Source organism: Columba livia, chromosome 3 (assembly GCF_036013475.1).
Source record: "Columba livia isolate bColLiv1 breed racing homer chromosome 3, bColLiv1.pat.W.v2, whole genome shotgun sequence".
Lineage (NCBI taxonomy): Eukaryota > Metazoa > Chordata > Aves > Columbiformes > Columbidae > Columba > Columba livia.
The window spans coordinates 48,316,434-48,339,428 of NC_088604.1; the positions used below are offsets into that span (position 1 = coordinate 48,316,434).

Genomic DNA, 22,995 nt, shown 5'->3' on the forward strand with positions numbered 1-22,995 from the left:
GGAGTAAGATAATGCTGTAAGCAAAAGGTTTTACTCTACAGACCTTGAAAAATCTTCAATGAGACAGACTGTCAGAAATGGACATGGATAAGCTTAGACAACTAAATGATATTTTGTATTCCAGTAAACACATGGAGGGAGAAATTAACTACATCTTCTGAAATAAGCCATCAGATATTTTTGTGTTAGAAATCTGAAAGTGCCAGCTCCCATTCCTTCCACTATTACTCATGCTGATACAGAAATCTCTGTGCTCTCTGCAATTCAATGAGTTACCTCCATGTGAACAAGAGGGTCACATGAATCACCTTAAAGGACTAGAAAAGAATTTGATAATTATGTGTTACATGTATCCCCTTCCAAAAAAAAAAAAAAAAAAAAAGGAGAGGAAAGTTATTTTTCTAAGCCTCTCTATAACTAAAAGGCTGTTTTTCAGCAATTGCATTTCTGGCAAAACGGTTACTTAGTCCTTATCAGTAGTCTTTACTGCAATCAGAAGCATGCCATTTTGAATTACATCAAACAGAAAAGATATTCTAAATCAAAAGACAATACAAAGCGATGTAATATTCCCAATACAGTGTATGTTTACCTTCTATGCAAATGCATTTCCACATTTGTGCTAGCCTTCTAGCTAATGTTTTCTTTCCAGAGCCCTTAAAATGAAAAATACACACTTAAATAGGCAGAAGGAAACAACAACAACCAAACATACTACACAATGAAGAATATCTTTTCATATGATAAAACCAACTAAAAGCCACCATTAGGATTAGGGCCTCTGAGTTACGCCATTTTTAATATGATCCTCTATTTCACACTGCCTAGCATTGCTGATATACTGTTACTGCCCTTTGCAGTTAATTATCTCCAAAGTAATTATACTGAATTTATTTCTAAGTAACTCTGTCTAAAACTCAGCTATGATTTGCCCACAAATTCCTATGAGAAACTCTTCAGGACTGAAATTTATTATCTTCAGCCTCCAAGCAAATTATGAAGCAAAACCGTTCAGCCATTTCTGAGTAAGATACATAGGGATAGCATTCTTTCACTAAAACAATGAATATGTAAAAATCGCCCTTGTTAGTCCACAAATCTGGTTTAGATACTGACAAAATATTTATCACTTACATGAATTCTGAGGAACCAACATAACCAGGAGTAATGCGGCATCTAAGAGTACAGCTACCTGAATCTGACTTTGCAAAACACACCATCTTCCACCCTTAGGATTATGCCCTTTTTTCCCAGGGCATACAAGACCTTCTTTGACCCTAGATAAATTTTGTAATTGAAAAATAGTAAAAAAAACCACTAATAAATAATATTCTCAGTGTGTCAGCAAACATTCCAGTCTACTCATACCTTATACCTTACAGGTGTGATGAGAATATATATAATTTGGTTTTGCTTTAATGACATTATGTTTTTAACTTAAAAGACATATCTTAAATAAGATAGATGCTCTACACATCAGCCATATTAAAAAAAATATATTATAATAAATATAGAATATTTAATTCCTTGCCCTCCTGACCAGGCCTGTGCAATTTCAACCCTTTGTTAAAATTTGTTTCAATATCAAGCATCTACTGAAGGCAATGATCGCAGACACCTTGGTGGATTTCACTTATTCCCAAATATATGACATATAATTACATCAAAGTTCATTTAAATATTTCATATCTCATTGCATGTCTGTTAGTCAGTACATCAACCTGAAGGTTCTTTCATGCCTATTTGTCTTGAATCTGTCAAGTTTTTTAAAAGTTATAATACTGAAATAACATAAAAACAATCCAATTGCCAATGTGAAAAAAGAAGAAACTTTTTGAGCAACATGTAACTTTTATTTACAGTAATAACACTTGTAATTGTAATCAGCTGGTCACTCAGGCCAAAAATTGGCCTCATTAAATGAGATCAGAATATTTACCACATTCTGCAGGCATTTGATCTTTTTGGCAGTGTCACTAAACAAAGGTTTTGAAAGGCAAAGTAAAATTGTCTGCAGAATTTCTGAAGAAAAAAATGTCAGTCAGACATCTTACTGGCTTTCCAAGGACAATTAAGCAAGTGGGCTTGGACAACAGAAAGGATTTTTCAGCTTCATCTTCATCAAAGATGTCTGCAAAGGGCTGAGTTTGTTTCTCGTCTTGTGAAGCCATAAGTTATCTAAGACTAGGAGGAAAAAAAAAAGCTTGTTATAAAATACAGTAGCTTATATGTGGTTAAAATGACAATTAAAAACGTAACTGAATAATAATTTGATACAAGGCAAACTGCTTTTTAACAAAAGCTGTTATAAGAAGAAAAAGCATTTAGAGAACATAGACAATGCACTAAGAAAAAAATAAGGGGTTGTTTGAACTACCCCCAATCCTCAGCTGCAACTATATAGAGGTTGATAATGATTCTTCCTGACTCTCAAACGGACTGTAGCTCTTTTTTAAACAGCATGCAGTTGTTTCAGTGCCTTTTCCTTCCTGTTCCAATTACCATAGTTGTAACTTCTCTTTGGTCCCTGAAATGGGCCATGGTCTTGCCAAGGCCCTCTGTGTGTGAGCTTCAGACACAGAAGAGCCCCATCATGGTCAGTGGAAGTACTTGCTGTCTCTATGGCTAGGTATGTGAACAAGGCTTTGAAGAATCAAATCACGGTTCACGACCTGTTCTGTAATCCTCTCATAAATCCCAACTCTCCCAGGACTGCAAGAGATCGCACATCTATGCAACAACGTGAAACAGAAACAAGTTTCTAATTCAAGTGAGCTGGAGCAAATTACAGATGGGCCTTTCCAACAAAGGGAGCCCAAAAACATTAAGCGTGGTTTGAAGGTGGTAAAACAAAACCTCGTTTGCTTTGGAGGGCCACTTAAGACTCAACTCCCCAACCTCCAGTCATTTTTAAATTAAAAAAAAATAAAAAAAATAAAAAATTCCACTTCAGGATGAATCTGAAAAGTTTGTTTTGAAACATCAAAGTGAAACTTTATGACACTTTCAGAGTAAGACCTTCTGTACACTAGGGACAGTATTTTAATATCAAAAAAACCCACCACCACCCACAAATCAACCCTCCCCTTCTCTCACGGGAACTCACTGGCTGAACTTTACCTGGCTTTTCCAGCAGTTTCACTCCTTCCCAAACCTTCCCAGTTAATGGGCGGTTTCCTAATTACAAAAAACGACCCAACCAAATAAATACACCAGATCCCCCTACCCTGACCAAGAGCCTGGCGGAGCCTTGTTTCCCCCCGTGACTGGCAGGGCAAACACGATACCCCGCTCTGCGCCCCTCAGGGACGGGGCGGGCCGCGGAGGAGGGGAAGACAACGGCACTTACGTTGAGCGAATTGCGGCGGGACGGGGGCAGAGAGACACAACGGCCGCCGCACGCAGGCCCTGCGTCCCTCTGTAACCCGGGCAACCGGAGAGCACCGCCCCCTTCCCTTCGTTCCGCCTCCCTTATTTTCGCCCCGCCCCCTCCGAAGGGGGATGAAGGCGGAGAACCGGCCTCCCCCGGCGCAAGGGGCACTTGGGAGCTGTTCCTGGTGCTGACTCTGCGTGGGGACCTGCCCGCTGCGCGTCGCAACCCCCAACGAGCGGGCCCCGGCGGGAGCAGCGGCTGACAGCGCCGCTGCTGCCGCCTCGCCTGCCCCGGTGCGGGGAGCTGCACCGCTGAGGGGCCAAGCGTGAGGCGGCTCCACCGCCCCCTCAGGCGGCGGCGCAGGCGCTCGCTCTCGCCCGCCCGTGGAGGCGCCTGCGCGGTGGCGTGCTGGCACTTCCGGCTTCTCCCCGTCCCGGCAACAGGCCGGTGGAGTCTGTCCCCCGTCCCGTTGTGTCCCTGCGCTCCGGCAGGAGCTCGGCTTCTCCCTCGGCTGCTGTCGGGCAGCCCCCGCTGGCCCCGCCGTGCCTCAGGGTCGGGGCAAGGCCCGAGCCCTGCGCGGCCGCCATGCCGGCCGCCGCCGCCCCCATGATCAGCTCAGTGCAGAAGCTGGTGCTGTATGAGACCAGGGCTGTAAGTAGCGTCTGCCCCGCCGCTCCCGGGGGCGGGGAGGAGACCCCCGGGCGGGCTCCGCGCTGGGGGCTGCCGCTCCGCGCCCGGGGCAGAGCGGGAGGTGTCCCTGCTGCCGTGTCCGGGGCTGCTGCCTTTGCTGGCCTGCCGCTTGCCAAAACACTGCTCCTTACCCTTCTCTCTTGTATTTATTTATTTTTCCCTGTCACGCATCCAAAATATATGAATAACCAAAGAAAAGCTTTTAAAATTCTTGTCTTCACCGCGTCTCTGCCTCGTCTGATTTAACCTGAGTGCTGTTAGTCTGACCTAAGCACTTTTGAAGCGCTCAAGTCTAGGCCGAGCTACGCACACAGTGCTGTGAGCTCAAGCTCCCGGGCAAGGGGACAGCATCGGGGCTGCCGGGGGGACAAGTTTAGCGCCCCCCCAATGCTGCTGCTGTTAGTGTGTGCACGGTGACCTGTGTGGTTTCTTTGTGTTGCTGTGGTTAACAGTGCTGGCTGGTGCCGTGGTGAATGAAAACTGGGCAGCTGGAGTTGTCCGGAACTAAATAATTAAGATTTTAATTAAGAATTTAAACAGGGTGGCTGAAGTGGTTGCCCCCCTGCACCCGTCTGTTTACAGCTGCTGAGAGATTTCAGTTCTCATCGGCTGAATGCGTTTGTGGAGCAACTTCCAGAGTTTCCAGTCTGACCTCTGGAAGGAAGCTGTTGAAGATTTTTAGCATTTTTTAATATTCTATTGGAGAACCTGTAGGGATGTGCTGTTCACAGTACTTTTTGCCGTGGGCAAAGAGGATTCTGAGGTTTGAGTGGTATTTGCTTCTTTAAACATGTGATGAGCATCATGTGTGTGTCAGAATCCGGTTCTTGGTATAAATAATCTGAGGTAATACCGCTGTGTTTATCATCCTTTAGCTTCCAATCAAATTTCTCTGTGTAATTTCTTTTGCTTCATAGTGTGTTGTTTTTTCACTTAAGGTAGTTTTGGATAGAGCTAGGTACCGTGGCTTTAAATGCAACAATTATCTCTAGTTCTAAGTTCAGATGTTACCTATAGTAATAAACAGAAAGATAGTTTTTGCACTGAAGTCAGTGTAGCCTCTTGAAAATATACAAAAATGGCAGATTAAAACATGCAGAATTACTGGAACTAGTAAATGGAAAAAATTGGGTTACTCTTGCTTTCCAGAATGTTACTTGTTTTCACCTAGGCCTACCTAAAAGAATTTTGATGGCTACGTTAATCTTCTTTCTCAGCATTGCTGGAAAACACTTGTTGTTGTTTTATTTTCAGCTAAGTTATTGCTATATGGGAGATGGGCAATGGAGAAACAAGTACAAGGACAATATTGCACTTTAGGGTTCTGTCAGCTAACTAAAATTCTCTAGGCCTCTCAAGTTGATCCTGTTGGTTCAGGAACCACAGTCTTTCACATCTGGCTAGTGGCAGCTGGCAACATCTGCCTGTATGAGTGAGTTTACCAACACTTTCCTGCATTCACATTTCAGTAAGGGGCAGATCCAGCAGTCCTGCTTACAGCAGAAGACAAAAGGATTTGGATAAGCTATGGGAGGCAGCAGTTTGCGGATCAGCATGAGCTGTTTGAAATGTCTCAGCTGAGTAATGGTGTCTCAAAGCCATTTATTCAGTCACTTCTTGTGGGTGATGAAAATGGAGTATTTTCCCTAGGTGTGGTTATATTCTTACTTAAAAAATAAAAAAGTGCAAATTGCAGTGCTTCAAGTTTTGATACTGAAAATGTACTCCTTTTTTTTCAAAAGGAAAAATGCTATAGGAATTATTTTGGAGTAACTGTTTGAAAAGCATTGATGCACAGACTCGTGCAGGTTAGAAGGGACTTCCGGAGATCATCTAGTCCAGCCCCCTGCTCAAAGCAGCTTCAAGGAGAGCATGATGTCAGGGTTGTGTCCAGCTGAGTTTTGAATATCTCCAAGTACTGAGGTTTCACAGCCTCTGTAGAAAACATGTTTTAGTGCTTGACCACCCTGATTTTTTTTAAGTTATTTTTTTTAAAGAGGGATAAATTTCTTATATTAAGTTGGAATTTTACATGTTCCAACTTGTATCTGTTGCATCTTGTCCATCCACTGTTCACCTCTTGGAAGGCTTTGGCTCTGTCTTATCTACACCTTCTTGTTAGATAGTTTTAGACAGCAATAAGATCCTGCTACAGTGTAAGCACATGACACCTGGAGTTATGTCAGATATGGGGCAACATGAAACTGTGTCCTAGGATTCCTTGTGGAGACCTTGAGTGGGCGAAGAAGGGGTGAATTAAGTTGGCAGTGGTGGGAGGAACAGTTAACTTACACTGATCATGCTGCTTATTGCTGTAAACCCCCTCTATGTTGAAGGAGGAACACATGAAATGGATGAGAAAGTAGAAATGGTTTAGGGAGATGGTGTTTGGTGGTGTTGTGGTTTTTGGGGGATTTTTTTTTTTTTTTGCTGGTCGATTTTGTTTTTTTTTTTTTTTGTTGTTTTTTGAGTTAAGCATTATTTAAATCAGACAGGAAAGGCTCTGGAAGCATTATTGGAGTCAAACACGAAAGACTTCTAGAGGTGAGGAGAACTGAATTCACAGTGTCAGTTGAAGCAACAGAGAACAAAATTCTGCATTTTCTATTAACGTTTATGTTTAGGGTAGTTGCTGAGGCCTACCTTTTAAACTGATGCTTTGCGTCAATAAATACCATGGAGATGTGAATATCATATCCTGTTTGTCCTAGGGAGTTGAGGGTTTGTTTAGAAGTAGTAAAAAAAAGTGAACTGAAACAGTTGTATTCAGATCAATGCCAATTATCTTTCATTTTATGCATATATTTACTACTGAAACGCACACCAGAGGGCAGTAAAGATATTTCAACAGTATGACAAATAAGAAACAAAATATATTTTCCTTTCTTATTCAGGACAAGATGGAACTTCTGTGTATCCCTCAAATGAAGTCCACCTGAAAACTGTAGGTTAGTTTGTTAGAAATTGTCATTCCCCTGAGGTGACATGACATTGAACAAGTCAATTTGTGCCATCTCTATAAAAGCAAATCACTTGTCTATCTTCCAGAGTATTATGAGGCTTAATTAACATTTTTTAATTCTAATCAGGTTTTTCTACAGTCATGATCTCCACAGTACCCAGCTGACTTGTACAAGCTTATTAAGCAATGTGACTAGCATAATTACCTGTAGATATTTCTACCCTTTCACCCAGGGGAAATTATGTGGGGGTTTTGGGGGTCATTTTCCCCAAGTCAGGTCTGTTTTGCCTGTGTTAGTTAATGGTAGGCGATCTCTCTGTCCTTACCTTGACCCATCACCTTCTCCATCTTATTTTCTCTGCCTGTCCTGATGAGGAGGGGCAGTGAGAGGGCGGCTGGGGGTCTGGCGGCTGGTGGAGGTCAACCCACCACGCTTTCTTAGGACTTGTTCTTTTAGACACATCTATGGGCTCAGCAGGTATTTTTTTGCAAGCATTTTGAAGTTCTTAAGTGTTTTCTTTATGCTATTTGCAGGTTTAAAATTTGGTTGTATTAGTGCACTGATGTATTTTTCAAGTAACTTTTAGTGTGTTTTCACTTTTTTTTTTTTGTGCTGATTAAGCTGTGTGAAATAAATTCTTCACAGTGCTAACATTTCTTAATGATAATTAGTCTATACAAAGAAGCAAATCATAGTGTTAGACCAGGAGTTCTAGGAAGTAATCTTCTGCCCACAATTATTATTATTATTATTTTTTTAAGAATGTTTGATTTCAGAACTATTACCTTGCCATTAGATACAACAATTTGCAGTAAGAAGTTTTTTATTTTGTTTAGACTCCTTTTAGAAGAAGGTATTGTTATTGATTTGGCTGAATCAAAAGATTGATAAAAGAGGATATAAAGCCTTTCAATTAGATTGCTTTCATTAAAACTCAGTCCCAGGTGGAAGTGACTAATGATTGTTTCTATCTTGTGGTTGCTTAGTGATAATTGTGCAATAAATTAAGCTTCAGTCCAGATCTCATAGGCATGTACCTGCATGGTGCACTGCAGTGGTTGGTAAAGTGCACTTGTTAGCAAGCCTCAGCCAAGGCCAAGGGCAGACTAAACCTGGAAACAGGGTGTTTCATCTCAGGTGATGGTTGAAGGATTTCGGCAGAGCAGTATGAGGAGGTCTGCGCTGCTTCTCCTTGAGAACTGCTCTGTTGAGAAAGTACTTTGTTGGTCAAGGTTGTCTCTTTATCTAAATGCAGTGGCTTTGCTGTGGAGTGGAATTGCTTGAGACATTTGGAAAATGCTTCAATTTATGCAGCTCAACTTAGTAATAAACGAAATAAGAGAATAAGGATAGAACCTCTAAGAAAGGTTTCCGTAGCTTACCTGTGGATTCTCATTTCTGCTGCTGTAATGATTTCTGTTAATCAAAATAGTAGTAAACAGTACAGTGCATTTAGGTTTGATTAATTTTACAATTACATTACAACCTCAGAAATTAATTTGTTTGATGATACATGCTCAGTGTTGTGTTGATTTGGTATTATTCTTTGTTCTTTCCTAGTATTCATGTGATAGCAAATTTAATTGTGGTACTTGTCACAGATATGGTTTTATTTGTGCTTTGTATCTTCCGGTAAGACAGACTGATTTATTCATTAGTTGCATAAATTAGGTAGCAGAAGCAGCTAATGCTGAAATGTCTTTTTTGCTAATTTTTTTATTGTTAGTTTTCATCTCATCTTTGATTTCATTTTAGACCTTGAAGTTTGGGCGCGAGCTGGTATATCATATAATTTTTCAAGTAATTCTGAGATTGTTGATTGTTAGCCTGTCCTGAAACCTTCCCAAGCAGAAGTCTAATTTTGGGTTCCTAGTTTTGAGGACTTGTCCAAATTCAAAAGTTTTTTGCAGATGCTTCACTTCTTTATTACTTTCACACGAATATCCTCTTAATGTGCAGCGGGTAGGATTCCCATTTGCTAAACTGAGATTTCACATTGTCTGGCTTTCTAAGAAAGTGGCTTCTTTAAGTCTGTTGATGTGGGGTTTTAGTTCTGTTTTCAGCTGACCTTCCTTAGTGCATTACACAGCCTAGCTTTCTGGTTTAAAAGAAAAACTCAAGATTAGTCCTTAAAGGAGTTCGAAGAGAGCTTGTTAAGTACCATTTATTGTGGTGGTTGCTACCATAGTCTGCAGATACCATAACTATAGCAGCTGCCCAGCTGATGTGAGGGATGCATTTCTCATAGCACTTCCTTGTGTTTTATTCATCTATTAAAATCGAAATTGAGAAGTATCCAACTGAACTTCCTCAGTAATAGTGTTTGCAACTCTATATACTTCTCTCTTCCTGTGTGTCATGTGTCATGTTCTAATTTTAAATGTGGTTTTTGGTCCAGACTGCTCTGTGGACAAGTATCTTAAAGTCGTACTGTTCTATTATAATATTATATATATATGTATATATATATATATATATATATATATATACACGTATATATATATACACGTGTATATATATATATATATATGGTTTGTCTGTAAGCATAGGTGTCACTTTGAGAAGAAATTATGCTCATTTAATGAGCTGGACCCAGAGGGAAATCACTAAGCTGTATTGCAGTATTATTGACCACTTAGATTTGTTTAGCTTTAATTAATTAACAATTTTCTCCAAACAGAGAAGCAGCACTCTCAAAATGCAAACTCACTTATCATCTGTGTATTATGAATGAGTATGATATTGCCCTCTGCCTGTTCACCTTCCACTTCTTGAAGAAAAATATTGTATGATGGTGTGCTCCAAGCAGGTGTCTGTCGTGGTGGTGTAGTGGTTCTCACTGGTGGGTGACACCCACTGAGACTACATCTGGAATATTGTGTCCGGTTCTGGGCCCCTCAGTTCCAGAAGGACAGGGAACTGCTGGAGAGAGTCCAGCGCAGGGCAACAAAGATGATTAAGGGAGTGGAGCATCTCCCTTATGAGGAAAGGCTGAGGGAGCTGGGGCTCTTTAGCTTGGAGGAGATTGAGGGGTGACCTCATTAATGTTTATAAATATGTTAAGGGAGAATGTCATGAGGATGGAGCCAGGCTCTTCTTGGTGACAACCAATGGTAGGACAAGGGGCAGGGGGTACAAACTGGAACACAGGAGGTTCCACTTAAATATGAGAAGAAACTTTTTCTCAGTGAGGGTGGCAGACACTGGAACAGGCTGCCCAGGGAGGTTGTGGAGTCTCCTCTGGAGACATTCAAAACCCGCCTGGACACATTCCTGTGTAACCTCATCTAGGTGTTCCTGCTCCAGCGGGGGGATTGGACTAGATGATCTTTCGAGGTCCCTTCCAATCCCTAACATTCTGTGATTCTGTGACACCAGCAGAAGAGCTCTGTCCACCACCTTTGTGCCATTTGGTACCCTGCAGTGGGGGCTCTAACCTGTTCCTTGTCATTGTGATTTCCCTCTTGGGAAGCTCCGATTGTGACACTGCGGGGGCTCCTGCAGAAGGTGCTGGGACGGGGCTGGTGGGAGCCTGGGTTGTGCACAGCAGCTCATCCCCGCTGAAAAAACAGGAGGAAACAGTGTCCTGGGCCAAAGTGCTGCCTTGAAGGCTTTGGTGAGAGGGTAGTGCAATGGCAAATGACTGAAAGTCCTTCTTTACTATGTTTTAGGAGTAAATAGCAAAACTTGCCGCTCAGTAGGCACTGTAGAATCATAGAATCGTTTTGGCTGGAAGAGACCCTCAGGATCTTCGAGTCCAACTGTAATCTAACACTAAACCACGTCCCTAAAAACCTTGTCTAAACATCTTTTTAAACACCTCCAGGGATGGTGACTCCACCACTTCCCTGGGCAGCCTGTTCCAATGTCACTGTAATGTCAGTGTGCAAGGTGGAGCCAGGAGTTGGTGGTGTTACCTTTTATAGCTCAAAGTTAAGTATTTTGTTTTCCTTTTTAGAGCTTGCTGGCTATCTAGATGTTTTTCTGATTTCAAGGAAGGTCAAGAGGGCTTTAAGTTATTACTTCACCTTAAATATTTTGTCATTTCAGATGTTTCTTAATGTCTAATCAGGATAAATTACAAAATTCTGAGTTTTGTTTGAATGTTATTATTTATTTCCTATCTCACATCTAAAATCCATGTGACATAAGAGCTGGTTGCATATATCCACATGAATTTGCCATGCTTTCCTGCTAGGCTGAGCATTATTAATGAGTTGCACCTCACTGTGTGGTAGCACCACACTGATTAAATGAATTAGAAAAATGAGTCAGTCCTGCAGCCTGTGCTTACTGTTAATTCCACTAAATGAAAAAATTCATTTATAGTTTGATTTCTGTAAATGAGAAATAGACACATTATACAATTATCTGTGGTCTTTCTTTCATATTTTAAATGAGGAATGAAGCTAGTAGATTTTTAAAAGGTAATATTTTTAACCAGCATGGCTGGTGCTATTAAACTTGAGTGTTGTGGAAGAGCATTGGTGAGAAGTTTATCATAGAAAATATAAATAAAAAAATGAAGAAAACTTGCAGTACCAAAGTACTTACAATTTTTCTGTGTTTAGTATGGACTAGGAAAGACTAGTTGGCAGAAACAGCAATGGGCTGCAATGCAACAACAGTAGTTCTAGACATAAAAAGTTACAAACTGTGTGTATAAACCTCTGCTAAATTTTACAAAACAAATGGGAAGACAGTAATGGCTGGGGCAGAGCACACTTGTACAGTGCCTGGTGTAAATTACATATTTTCCTCTTTAAACAGGTTTTCACCTTTCTTCAAGTTTTGCATTGTTTCCCCCATGTACAGTGGAGATAATGAGGTCTTTTAAGTTGTAAAGGTTGAGTGTATACGTAACTTCCCTGAAGGGAAGTTATAGCCAGGTGGGGATTGGTCTCTTCTCCCAGGCAGTTAGCAATAGGACAAGGGGGCATGGGCTTAAACTCTGCCAGGGGAAATTTAGTCTGGATATTAGAAATTCTTTACAGAGAGAGTGATCAGGCATTGGAATGGCCTGCCCAGGGAGGTAGTGGACTCACCGTCCCTGGAGGTTTTTAAACTGAGATTGGACATGGCACTTAGTGCCATGATCTAGTAAACGGACTAGAGTTGGACCAAAGGTTGGACTTGATGATCTCTGAGGTCTTTTCCAACCCAGTCGATTCTGTGATTCTGTGATCATTAGGTGCTGATGTCTAAACCAGTTTATTCACAGTCCATATGGAATATTACATATTTGATGTTAATTGAAATGGATCTAGTCTAGAAACAATATAAATGGCATTTTTGATGACTTATGTTACAATGGGCTTTGGTTGCTTTATCTGGTATAATTATCTGACTTTTTTTTTTAAATATAGCGTTATTTTCTTGTTGGAAGTAATCCCGCGGAGACCAAATACCGTGTTTTGAAAATAGATCGCACTGAACCAAAGGATTTGGTTGTAATTGATGACAAGGTGAGTGCCTCTCTATTCAGGGTTTTTTTCAGTTGTTCCAAATAACACCATTTATATTGAGCTGAGTTTAAATATTACATATTTAATCTGTTTCAACAAAGGTATGTTACAGAAGCGTAGAGTCACATAACAGTTGAGGTTGGAGGTGATCTCTGCAGATTGTCTAGTCCTATGGCCGCGCTCAGAGCAACGTCAACCGGATCAGATTGCTCAGGGCCATGCCCAGTTGCATTTTGGATGTTGATGGAGATGCCACATCTCCGGTAACTTGTTCTGTTGTTCAGCCATCCTCACAATAAAATAACTTTTTCTTGTGTTCAAATGGAACTTCCCATTTTTGCATTTGTGCCTGTTGCCTCTTGTCCTTTGGATACCACTGAGAAGAGCCTACCTCAGACTCATTTATTCCCCTCTACCAGGTATTTACACACATTGATAAGATCCCGCCTGAGCTTTCTCTTCTGCAGGCTGATCAGTCCCAACTCTCTCAGCCTCCCCTCGTGTGTCAGATGCAAACAGCATTAGCATGTCTAGTTACAGCATGGGAGTGGCCACAAGATCTCCAAACAGCACATTCACTTCAATGACATTTTTCCAAGTTCTTCAGTTTATTACGTGTATGATCCCAATGGTTTTCTTATGTTCAGCTATGCTGTTCTAAATGCGAAATACATTTAATTGCTATCTAGTCAAATTGTTAGTGTTTCCGATGCGCTATACTGAAGTAAAATAAACAGCAACAACAGGAGTTTTAATGTACACAATAGAATAAGACTTGATATCTTTCCAGGAAGTTTACAGTTTAAAATCTTAACACTTAAGATTTAGGAATGTTTGAATTCACATGTGAACATGACCATTTCCGTTGCAGTGAACAGTGAGTTTTGTGCTTAAAAAACTTGTTGTACTTGTTGTTAGGACTGAAACAGGAGAGAGAGGATGTAGAGCAGATGTTTGGTTTATTGTTTATTAAGTAAATTCTGCTATTCTCTGACATGAAATAGCATTTAGCTACCAAAGAAGTAACTTAAGTGACTTTTTGTTTTAAAGCATGTGTATACACAGCAAGAGGTGAGGGAACTTCTTGGCCGTTTAGACCTGGGAAACAGAACAAAGATTGGGCAGAAGGGCTCTTCTGGGTTATCTCGAGCTGTCTCTGCTTTTGGTGTAGTAGGTAAGTGTGGGTATTGAGGGTCTTTTGTTTTCTTTTGGGGTTGGTTTGTTTGTTTTGTTGTTGGGTTTGTTTGTGTTTTTTGCTTTGTTTGTTTGTTTTTAGCTGAAGAGGAGTGAGAAATTTCATTCCGAAATATGAAAGAGTTTCTATGTATTTTGTGAAAACACGTGGCCAGTATAGGGATGAGAGTTGCGTGTAACTAGTCTCTTCTTTGTTACTAAGGGAGAGATCTAGGAAATAGCCCAATTCTGTAAGCTTGGTTGGAGATCTCACCAAACTCAACTGATTGTAGGATTATTAGGTTTTAATTCTTCATCACAGACTATTCAGAAAGATTACTTTAATTTTCTTTTCGGTTAACTTTTTGCAGTGACATATTTACGTAGTCCTTTTTCATGTTTGATCAAATATAACTGACTGCTATGTCAACTGAATTTCAACTGCTGATCAGCTGTCCATAATCCTAGAGAATTACTTCAAGAATTTAATAGCTTCTAACCTCATCTGAAAGTCACTACTTTCCTCCCTGTTGTTAGATACTGGGGTCAATATATTGATGGGTCATGTGTCCAAAGTAAATGTTTAATGTGTGTTCTGACAGCCCCCAAGAATACTTTGTGCTTTCTTTGCATCAATATACACCTGAACATCTAACTCAAAGCTGCAGAAGAGGTGGAGAATGCAATTACTTGAAAAGATGCTCCTGAATTTTTGCATAACAATGAAAACATAATAAAATACTATTAGTATTCTAATCTAAAGTGACAGATTAAGCGAACTTTCTTCTATATTCTTTTTGTCCATGGAGCATTTTGGAATTTACCAATGGATCCACTTTTCAGAAATTCCTCAGATGAGGTTTATGTTCCTTCTTAATTTAAGAGTATTAATGAAATGATTAAACCTAATGAAGCTTCTAACAGTCTTGCAGCATTGGCTTTTTTTTGCACAAGCCATCAGTGCTCACTATCAAAGTATGTGATAGAAAGTGATAGTGGTCAATGAAAATTTTCCATCCCATTTCTATGTTTGTTTATATGTACTCTTCATATCAGGAGAGTTTCTCTTCTGTAAATGGACAAATGTAGTGGTTATCAGATATGGTCTACTATTTCTAGATTATTTTTTAGAAGTAACATGCTCTTTTAGTGATTTTTCATTTTTAGTGTATATGTTTTAGATGTCTTCCATCTCGATCCTATCTAATAATATCTGTATAAACATGTAATTTGAGGGAATGCAACTGGTTTTTATTTCTGCCTCCTGTCTCAGGCCAGGACAGGGCTATTTTTTGTAGAACTGGAAAGGACAGCTTTGTTCTGTTCTCTGGTTATTGCGTTAACCAGAGACAGTACATTTAGTGCCCTCAGAATGAGGGTGCTGATAGGCCAAGCTCTGGTTCACTGTATAGCATTTAAAAGTAGAAATGGCTTTTAAATGGAGAGAACCAGGCCAAGGGGAAAGGCTGGGTTCCTTATCAGATTTTGGTATAACATTTGGTGAAATTTAAAGTTCATGTAAGTGATTTTGGTACCTGGAGGATACAGGAAGAACTCTGACTGCTATTTAACAACTGAAATTCAATAGCCTGGCTGCTTCAAATGGAAGACTTGTTTCTTATTGTCAGCAGGGTCTCCTCTCCTTGTACAGGTGAGAGCATTTTTCCAAGGGTGGCTAATAAGGCAAAAGGAAAAAATTGCAGTTCATTCGATCACATTGCAGCCTCCAGCAGTGACTGGGAGGAAAACGTGTGCTTTGCTCATCCTTCTTCTTTAATTTATAATGGAAAGCTGAAAGAACGGAATATAAATACGAGTAAAGGTGTGAATTGTGAGAGTTCTCCTTCTCTCCACCATCATTAATATTTGTTTCTAGTGCAGCAGCAACTGAGTTTCAGGCTCTTTACAACTCATCAAAGCAGCTATCTCCAAGAGCTAATTAATGTAACTTATTAGTTATTAAAACTCAGCACTGCAGTATCACTGCCTATAGTGTATTAGAAATACATTTGGGTTCATTGGTCATTACGTGTTTCTGTTTTGAATTTGAATTTATACATTTGTATTGTATTTAAAAGTTTGATACGTAGTAGGGACATCCAAAGAAGCAACTCAGTGAAGAAGCATGGCTATGCCCTGTGGTGTTAAGGAATGAGGGTGGAGGCTTCAGAAGCTGCCTTTCTATAGGCAATGAAGCCAGACGCTGCCTGTTCTACTTCCTTAGTCCTCTGGACTTCAGCAGCATCAAGTGTTGGTATCTGAGAGAGGAGATAGAAAGAAAGGATTACCCCTGATGTTCTTAATCACTGATATGGGGGAGATGGCGCTGTCGACAGGGAATTTAATTCGCTGCTGTTAAGGAGAGAGAGCACAATGGTGGTGTAGTACCTGCAACTCCTTTTGCTGTTTTGTGCCTGTCCCCAGTAGAGGATACATAAACCTGAAAAGAAAATTGGAGATTGGGAGTCTTCCTTGCCGTGGAAAAATAACCTTTTCGTATCAGACGTTATCAGGGTATGCCTTGCTATGAACTAGGAGGGTCCTAGGAAAAGCAAATACAAGTGTCTTTAGACAGCAATTTATTCTGAATTTTCAGTGTCTTAACTCTGCTACCTAATAATAAAAATATGCACAGTGGAAGGAGGAAAAAAAAGTAAACTATGTACTTCATTGATTTACTGGGTGTGAATTGTAGGACTCTCTATGTTACTGTATGTGTGTGTGTGTATATATATATATATATATATGTATGCACGTTACACATTAAGAACAAACAAAAACTCTATGAAGTCTTGAAACAATTCTGATACTGTTTTTCTAAATATGCTTGATCAAACTAATAGCATTTTAATGCTGTTTTGACAGGTTTTGTCAGGTTTTTAGAAGGCTACTACATTGTGTTAATAACAAAAAGAAGAAAAATGGCAGATATTGGAGGTCATGCAATATATAAAATAGAAGATACAAATATGATTTACATTCCAAATGACTCTGTGAGAGTCACTCATCCTGATGAAGCCAGGTACATAATGGTGGTAAACAGTGTGTAATTTTTGAATAGTTTTCTAAGCAATGGTGAAACTAGATGGTGCAACTAGAAATTTTGGCCATGGACTTCCTTCTGTTAGTATGTCATTCAAACATTTTATCTTAGTTGATAAATTATATCAATAAACTGCTTTTCAGTCTGTAGCAAGTGTGAATAGTCTAAAAGTTGTGATAGGTTATGATAAACTGATATCACATAATAAATCAAGCCAATGGTAACTATTTAAAAAGTTTTCACTGATTGTAAACCTCGGTCTCCCTTCTTAGAATGCAACAGACCATACTATGAATATATTTATGGTGTTAGGCATTTTGTTTTTCATAGTTTTATGGTTTCTTCTGAGAATTTGTAAGTGTATGAGACATTGAAGTAGATTTTTCCTGTTCATTTATTTGAGAATAACGGTGTAAATATTCTTGTATAGTACTGTTGGGAGTTTAGTTATATAAGTCCTAGAGAATTTGACCCACATATGTGGAAAGTAGAACTACAGCTCTATCTACAACTGCCTAAAGAAACAGGGTATGTACACGAGTAAACACTGTATTTAAAAAGGCTATTTGACTTATTTGGTCCAGATGCTGAAATTCGAGTGGGATTACCTATGAAAACATTACAGTAAGATAACTAGAGAACTTACGGCAAGGGTCAATATTTATATCGAGTTTAATTTCTGAGATCCTCTGAATAACTTCTTGGGGTCTATGTGGTGATAACCAGATAAAGTGATAACTTTCCCTTTAACTTGAATTATTTTTCTAGGTATCTGAGAATCTTTCAAAATGTGGACCTTTCTAGCAATTTCTATTTTAGGTAAGTATTCATTACTAATTCCTTTTAAAAACTGAATGCTTATACTTGCTATAAGATTCTGCTTTTTGTTCGTGTTCTGGGGAAATAAGATACATGATCACACTACTTGTCCATTTTCATCTGTGCATTTTGAACCTGCTTTACTCTTCAACAAATTGATCAGGAGTTGCAGTCTCCACGAAGTTGAAAAACTATAGAAATATTAGTGACATGGTAGAAAGCAGACACTGAAATTACTGTTTCCACTGACTGTTCACCTTTCAGATTGGGCAGATGTTCTTTCTTTAGAAAAGCGATATACTTCAGGGGGGTTGCTTGTCCTGCCAGTTTTTCTTTCTTGATCTCATTCTCCAGAAATAAAGCTTTGTTTGATTTGGTAACAAAGACAGAAATAGGTCCTCTTCTAAGATGTACCTGCATAGGTACATCTTTCATAGGGCCTTCTGGGCATTACCAGTTCTCTTGCTTACTGCTTCATGAATGCCATACCTGAGACAGATTCCTCTGTCCCAGCTACTATTAAATGGGATTGTGGGGTTAGCAGAAAAATGGGGGAAATGTGGTGATAGAGCTGGCAGCAGTAACTTAGAGACAAAACAAACAAAACCTCTTGCAAGTACCAAAAGGGATATCAGTCTAGAACATACTCCCTCTTGGAAAATAGAGGCTTTTTGTTACAACTGTATCTGTGAAGGTGAAACCTATGGAAGGTTCATGTCTGTTTTGTGCTTTTGCGTGGAAGGGATTTTTCACAATATAAACCCTGCGTTGTTCTTCCATGCTTTTTCTCCCAACCCTAACATTACACAACTTTGGGGTTTCTTTCTGCTTGGAGATGATGTATATGCTTTGTGATCATGAGCAGAGGGGAGAGGAAAAGGCTCTTACAAGACTCTCTTATAAACTCCTGTATCAGCTTAATTTAAATTGTTCTGGGCTGAAATAATAGTGTATTTTTCTGCATGGTTTTCATATAAATCCTGAACAGAATTAGAAATAAGTTATAAGAAAACATTTGGTGGAAGGGGAAAAATGGAGGGATAGCCTGAACAACTCTTATTGGGATACTGTTTAAAGGTTCTGTTATATGGAAACTGAGCATGTAAGACTATGGGTGTTTGCATATTTTCTAACAGATAAGCATGTCAGGTCTTTATTATGGAAATGTGGTGAATACATAGGTTAGACTTTGTTATCATCAGCAATATATCTAAATGTCCAATGTTTGAATATTTTTTTTTTTGGTCATTAATGAATATCTGGAACTTACTGGGTGTGGCAGTAACCATTGATATCATCTTAGGAAAATTTTAAGAAATCTCTATTTCTGATTCAAGTGTTTTGTAAATTTGGTTTGTCCTTGGAGAAATGAATCCTAGTGGTGTATAAAATTAAGCAATTACTGTAGAGTGTTGTCAGTATAAAAGACATGAGATGCAGAATTTGTTACTGTTATGGAACTAATAAAAAAAAAAATCTAACTTTTGCTTATTCAGCAGCCACTGTCTTGGGATACATCTGTGCTGCAGTCACAAATTTGAAGACAGATACAGTTTTTGTGGAACAAATTTTTGGCTGTTTTGAGTTCAAGTGGTAGTTAGAGTGTACTTAAATCTCAGAAAAAGTGAGGTTGTCTATGTATGTGGATATTTCAGCTATTGTACTGTAAACAATTTCTGTATTTGTAAAGCTTCTTTTGGAAATCATTTGTATCATTTGCCATTATAGAATCAGAATCTGTGTATCTTATTTAGAAATCTTTTTATTAATGGATAAAATAGCACTGTGTTAAATATAAGTACAGATGGAGAGTAAGGGCTTTTCTAAAAGTCCTGTGCATGTACAATTAATAATAAATGATAACTGTCTATCAGTTACAGCTATGATCTATCTCACTCCCTTCAGTATAATCTTACTGTCCTGAGAATGCCACTTGAGACACTAAAAACTGAAACAACTCAGACACGACAAGAGAGTTTTGATATATTTGAAGATGAAGGACTTTCATCGCAGGGTGGAAGTGGTAAGCCAATATGCCTAATTAAGCTCATGTTGGTTGTTAGTGAATTGCAAATATGTTCTACATAAGTTTACTTTTGAGAAACACTTGGGTCTTCTGTGTTGATCAGCAGTCTCTTAACAGCCGTGAGTTAATAAAAGATTACATAAAGTGCCAATTACAGACATCTCAATTTGAACAATGCAATTTCCAGAAGTCATTCATCATTGTTTTGTTAATTTACATTGCGACTCAGGGAGATAATTGATCATGCTGACATTTTTCAGCAATTGATTCTTCAACTGACTTGTAAGACTCCCGAAAGGAGTGACTTACAAAGGAAGTGGGAAGCAATAACTGATTACGTACTAACAAATCTTTTTTGTTTTGTGTTGGAAAATATTGACAACAGAGGAGTTGTATGAAGTTAGTATGAACTTGATGTAGTAAGCTCTATCAGAAAATTTAAGAAAAAATATTGATTTCAGTTGAAAACTATAGCCCTGACTTTGGATCTGACATGTCCGTAAGAGTGTGAAGATGAGCAGCCAGCCTATTTTCTCTCCTTTTTGCTTCGCACTTAAAACAAACAAGAAGCAACAAACAAACTAATTGAAACACTCAATATTTTATTTCATTCTGTTGAAGCTGTTGTTTTTTAATGTTTTATTGCCCTGCGACTTGTACTAATTATCTGAATGCTTGTCAAAAAATAAATTTTAATTTAATTTTTTTATATTGTGCATGTAACACCGCTATTTTCCTTGTTTGATCATGAAATATCAGAAATAACAGTGCTGCCTTTGATTCATAATGAATACATTACTGTAAAAGTGGTCTTAAACAGCTGTGGAGATACAACTAAGCTGCTAAGGTAGTAGGAGAAAACCATGCCATCTAAATACATCACTGGTAAGCAAAACAATAGGATAGAGGAGGTCTGCTACTATCTTGCTTAATACTATCAACCTGATGTGGAAGCCAGCTTAGATGCAACGCAGAACTGGAATCTGTGCTTCTGTTGGTTGTAAAGAGGTCCAGCAGCCTCTCTGCATTACCACCCCTGTTTGTAGTCACCTGCTGTGTCACCTCTGTTGCACAGACAACATAATGCTTGTTCTAAAGTAACTTAGATTTCTTTGAGATAGAAGACGAGTCATGCAATTCGCACTATTTCTTCTAATCCAAAATGAATCTTCTGAGACACTGAAGAAGGAATTTATTGGTCCTGCTTTCTGTGCCCCCACGGGGACCTCTGAAGGTCTGACGAGCACATAGTTGGGATACAGAAATGCCTGAAACAACCCCTGACCCAAATTTATGCAATACAAACTATCCACCCTTTAATTTTTGACACCCTAGAATAGACCTACACTGACTACAACTTGAAGAGTGATAGTGAGCATTTGGTAAATAACTAGTCATCTTTGACACTGGAACTTACTATGTTAAATAGTTATAAACATCTGTCATTTAGACGTTTAAAAGTAAAAAGTAATGCTGTGCACAGTATGCTTTAAATCTGATGGAAAAATTGAAATATAATAAAATAATATATTTTATTTTTAAGAAAAGAGACACTCCCCACCCCCCAGTCTCTACTTCCACACCTGAAAAAGATATTAGTAACATGGTCACATATATCAGGATGTCAGAAATTGGTTGTCAAATACTGCAATGTCAGAAATGACCATAAAGAGTGGGGGGAGCAATAATTCCTCCTCCGCAGAGGCTCTTACCTCCAGGATCCCTCAGGAATCCATACAGTGGGATCATCTCCTCCATGTCTTTGTGAAAACATTGGGAGATAAAGGTGTCATAACTGTGACCCCATCAGCAGCATGCTGATAACACAGAACTACATTTCCAGTTGTTATCAGCAGCGTATCTCTTCACAATAGAATATATGTAATAACTTAACCACCTGTCATTCAAGAATAAATTCGCACCAAAGTAATGTTACTAGAAATGAGGAAGAGCCAACCAAGTGTTTGTGACCAGATTCCCCTGAATGTCTATGCTCCTTCACCAAAATGGTTACATCAATTTTCCCTGGGCTTGTGGTAATTTGTTTGACTAGGTAGCAAGAATTTGTTCAGCAGCTGCATTTTTGCCTTCAGAACCTTTGGCTTCTATAATTAACATACATCATGCTATGATATAACTCATCCTGCCAGAAGCTTCCTTTGACAAAACTAGACAAAAAATGAAGCTAATAGAGTTCCTTCTCTTTAAGATTCAGACTACTCAGTTTCCTTCACCACCTTTTAGTGCCAATTGTCCTTTGGTACTGATTTTTTGAAACAGAAAGGCTTGGGTTCCAGATATATCGGAAATAGAATTTTAATTTGCAGGTCTACAATGCTTGCATTTCTTGGTGTTGGTGCAAGTTAGGAAAACCACACTAAATTATATGAGAAGGGGATTGATATGCTTTTTGTAAAGCGGGCCAGTGCTATGCATGATCTTCCAGAGCCTAATGGGTGACTCCAGAACTGACCCAGAATTGAAAAGTTTATGAAGTTCTCCTATAAGAGTATTTTTACTTAACTGGGGTTCACAATTCGATTTATTTCCCTTATTATCAAATCCTCTACTGCTACAATGCAGAGATCTCTTTCTGGAAGTATCAGAAGCTTCTGCATGAAGGCTCTCAAATACTGCAGCGGTGGGCAACCACAGAAAAATTGTAAATCATCATAAGTGCTGAACGTCAGCACATACCTGAAGTTACCTGTGTTTGGCGATCTTCAAGGATGAGAATAAATGATATGCTGAGTTGCAGCCAAGGGCAAATTGAAATAAAAGTCCAAATACCTGGATTTTAAAACAGTCCAATGCAGGCAAGCTTGTTTCTTAATTGCTAATGTGTTTTCATTCTGATACCTTCTTAGGTGTATTTGGGATTTGCAGTAAACCTTATGAAAAGTATGTGTGGAATGGCAGACTTCTGGAGCCAGTAAAAAATACTGTTCATCGTGACTGGCTGCTGTATATTATTCATGGATTCTGTGGGCAATCAAGTATCCTTTCACTGTTGTAGTGAACATTGGTTTATTGATTTTTTAAAAAAGCTTGAAGATGTGAGATATATTGAACTATTTCTTTGTCATGTAAATACTTCTCAATTTTTGAATTATTTGTTGGATTTTATTTTCATTACTTTTTTAGGTTTTATGGCTAAATGGGAAATACGGTTATGCTCTTATTACAGGCTCTTGACACAGGTAGACCGCATTCTCAGTGAGGCACTGTTTGTGAGCATGAGGTTTAGTAATAAAGGACTTGAGATGATTTTAAGGCTCAGCTGTTATTTTTCACTGATATTTGAGGAAGGGGAGAAAAGCCAAACAGATTTGAATTGCTGACATAGAAAGGTTCTCTTACTAATCTCCTTTAAAACATTTTTTAGTAACTGAGATGTGCAGAAATTCTGTTTCTGTTGAAGAGGATGATAGAACTCCATGCCT

At 39.0% G+C, this 22,995-nt stretch overlaps 2 protein-coding genes across 16 annotated transcripts in view; one reads left to right on the top strand and one right to left on the bottom strand.

Moving 5' to 3' along the window:
• The window catches only part of LOC102097064 (zinc finger and BTB domain-containing protein 24), an 86,832-nt gene extending 83,130 nt beyond the window's left edge, over positions 1 to 3,702 (bottom strand). For 13 of the 14 annotated variants that reach the window (XM_065059701.1, XM_065059700.1, XM_065059696.1 and 10 more), the window contains exons 1-3: positions 3,350 to 3,702; positions 2,055 to 2,184; positions 593 to 656 (exon numbers count right to left, since the gene is read on the bottom strand). In XM_065059701.1, coding sequence (XP_064915773.1) covers positions 593 to 656; positions 2,055 to 2,171 — 181 coding nt within the window. In that variant the 5' untranslated portion in view covers positions 2,172 to 2,184; positions 3,350 to 3,702. Of the gene's footprint in view, positions 1 to 592; positions 657 to 2,054; positions 2,185 to 3,120; positions 3,327 to 3,349 lie in introns of those variants that run through there. The other variant, XM_065059693.1, reaches the window with a different exon arrangement.
• A 47-nt stretch (positions 3,703 to 3,749) lies between these two features.
• The window catches only part of FIG4 (FIG4 phosphoinositide 5-phosphatase), a 69,289-nt gene continuing 50,043 nt past the window's right edge, over positions 3,750 to 22,995 (top strand). For both annotated transcript variants that reach the window (XM_065059711.1, XM_065059712.1), the window contains exons 1-7: positions 3,750 to 4,024; positions 12,393 to 12,491; positions 13,542 to 13,665; positions 16,530 to 16,686; positions 17,476 to 17,526; positions 19,401 to 19,549; positions 22,420 to 22,548. In XM_065059711.1, coding sequence (XP_064915783.1) covers positions 3,959 to 4,024; positions 12,393 to 12,491; positions 13,542 to 13,665; positions 16,530 to 16,686; positions 17,476 to 17,526; positions 19,401 to 19,549; positions 22,420 to 22,548 — 775 coding nt within the window. In that variant the 5' untranslated portion in view covers positions 3,750 to 3,958. The remainder of the gene's footprint in view (positions 4,025 to 12,392; positions 12,492 to 13,541; positions 13,666 to 16,529; positions 16,687 to 17,475; positions 17,527 to 19,400; positions 19,550 to 22,419; positions 22,549 to 22,995) is intronic.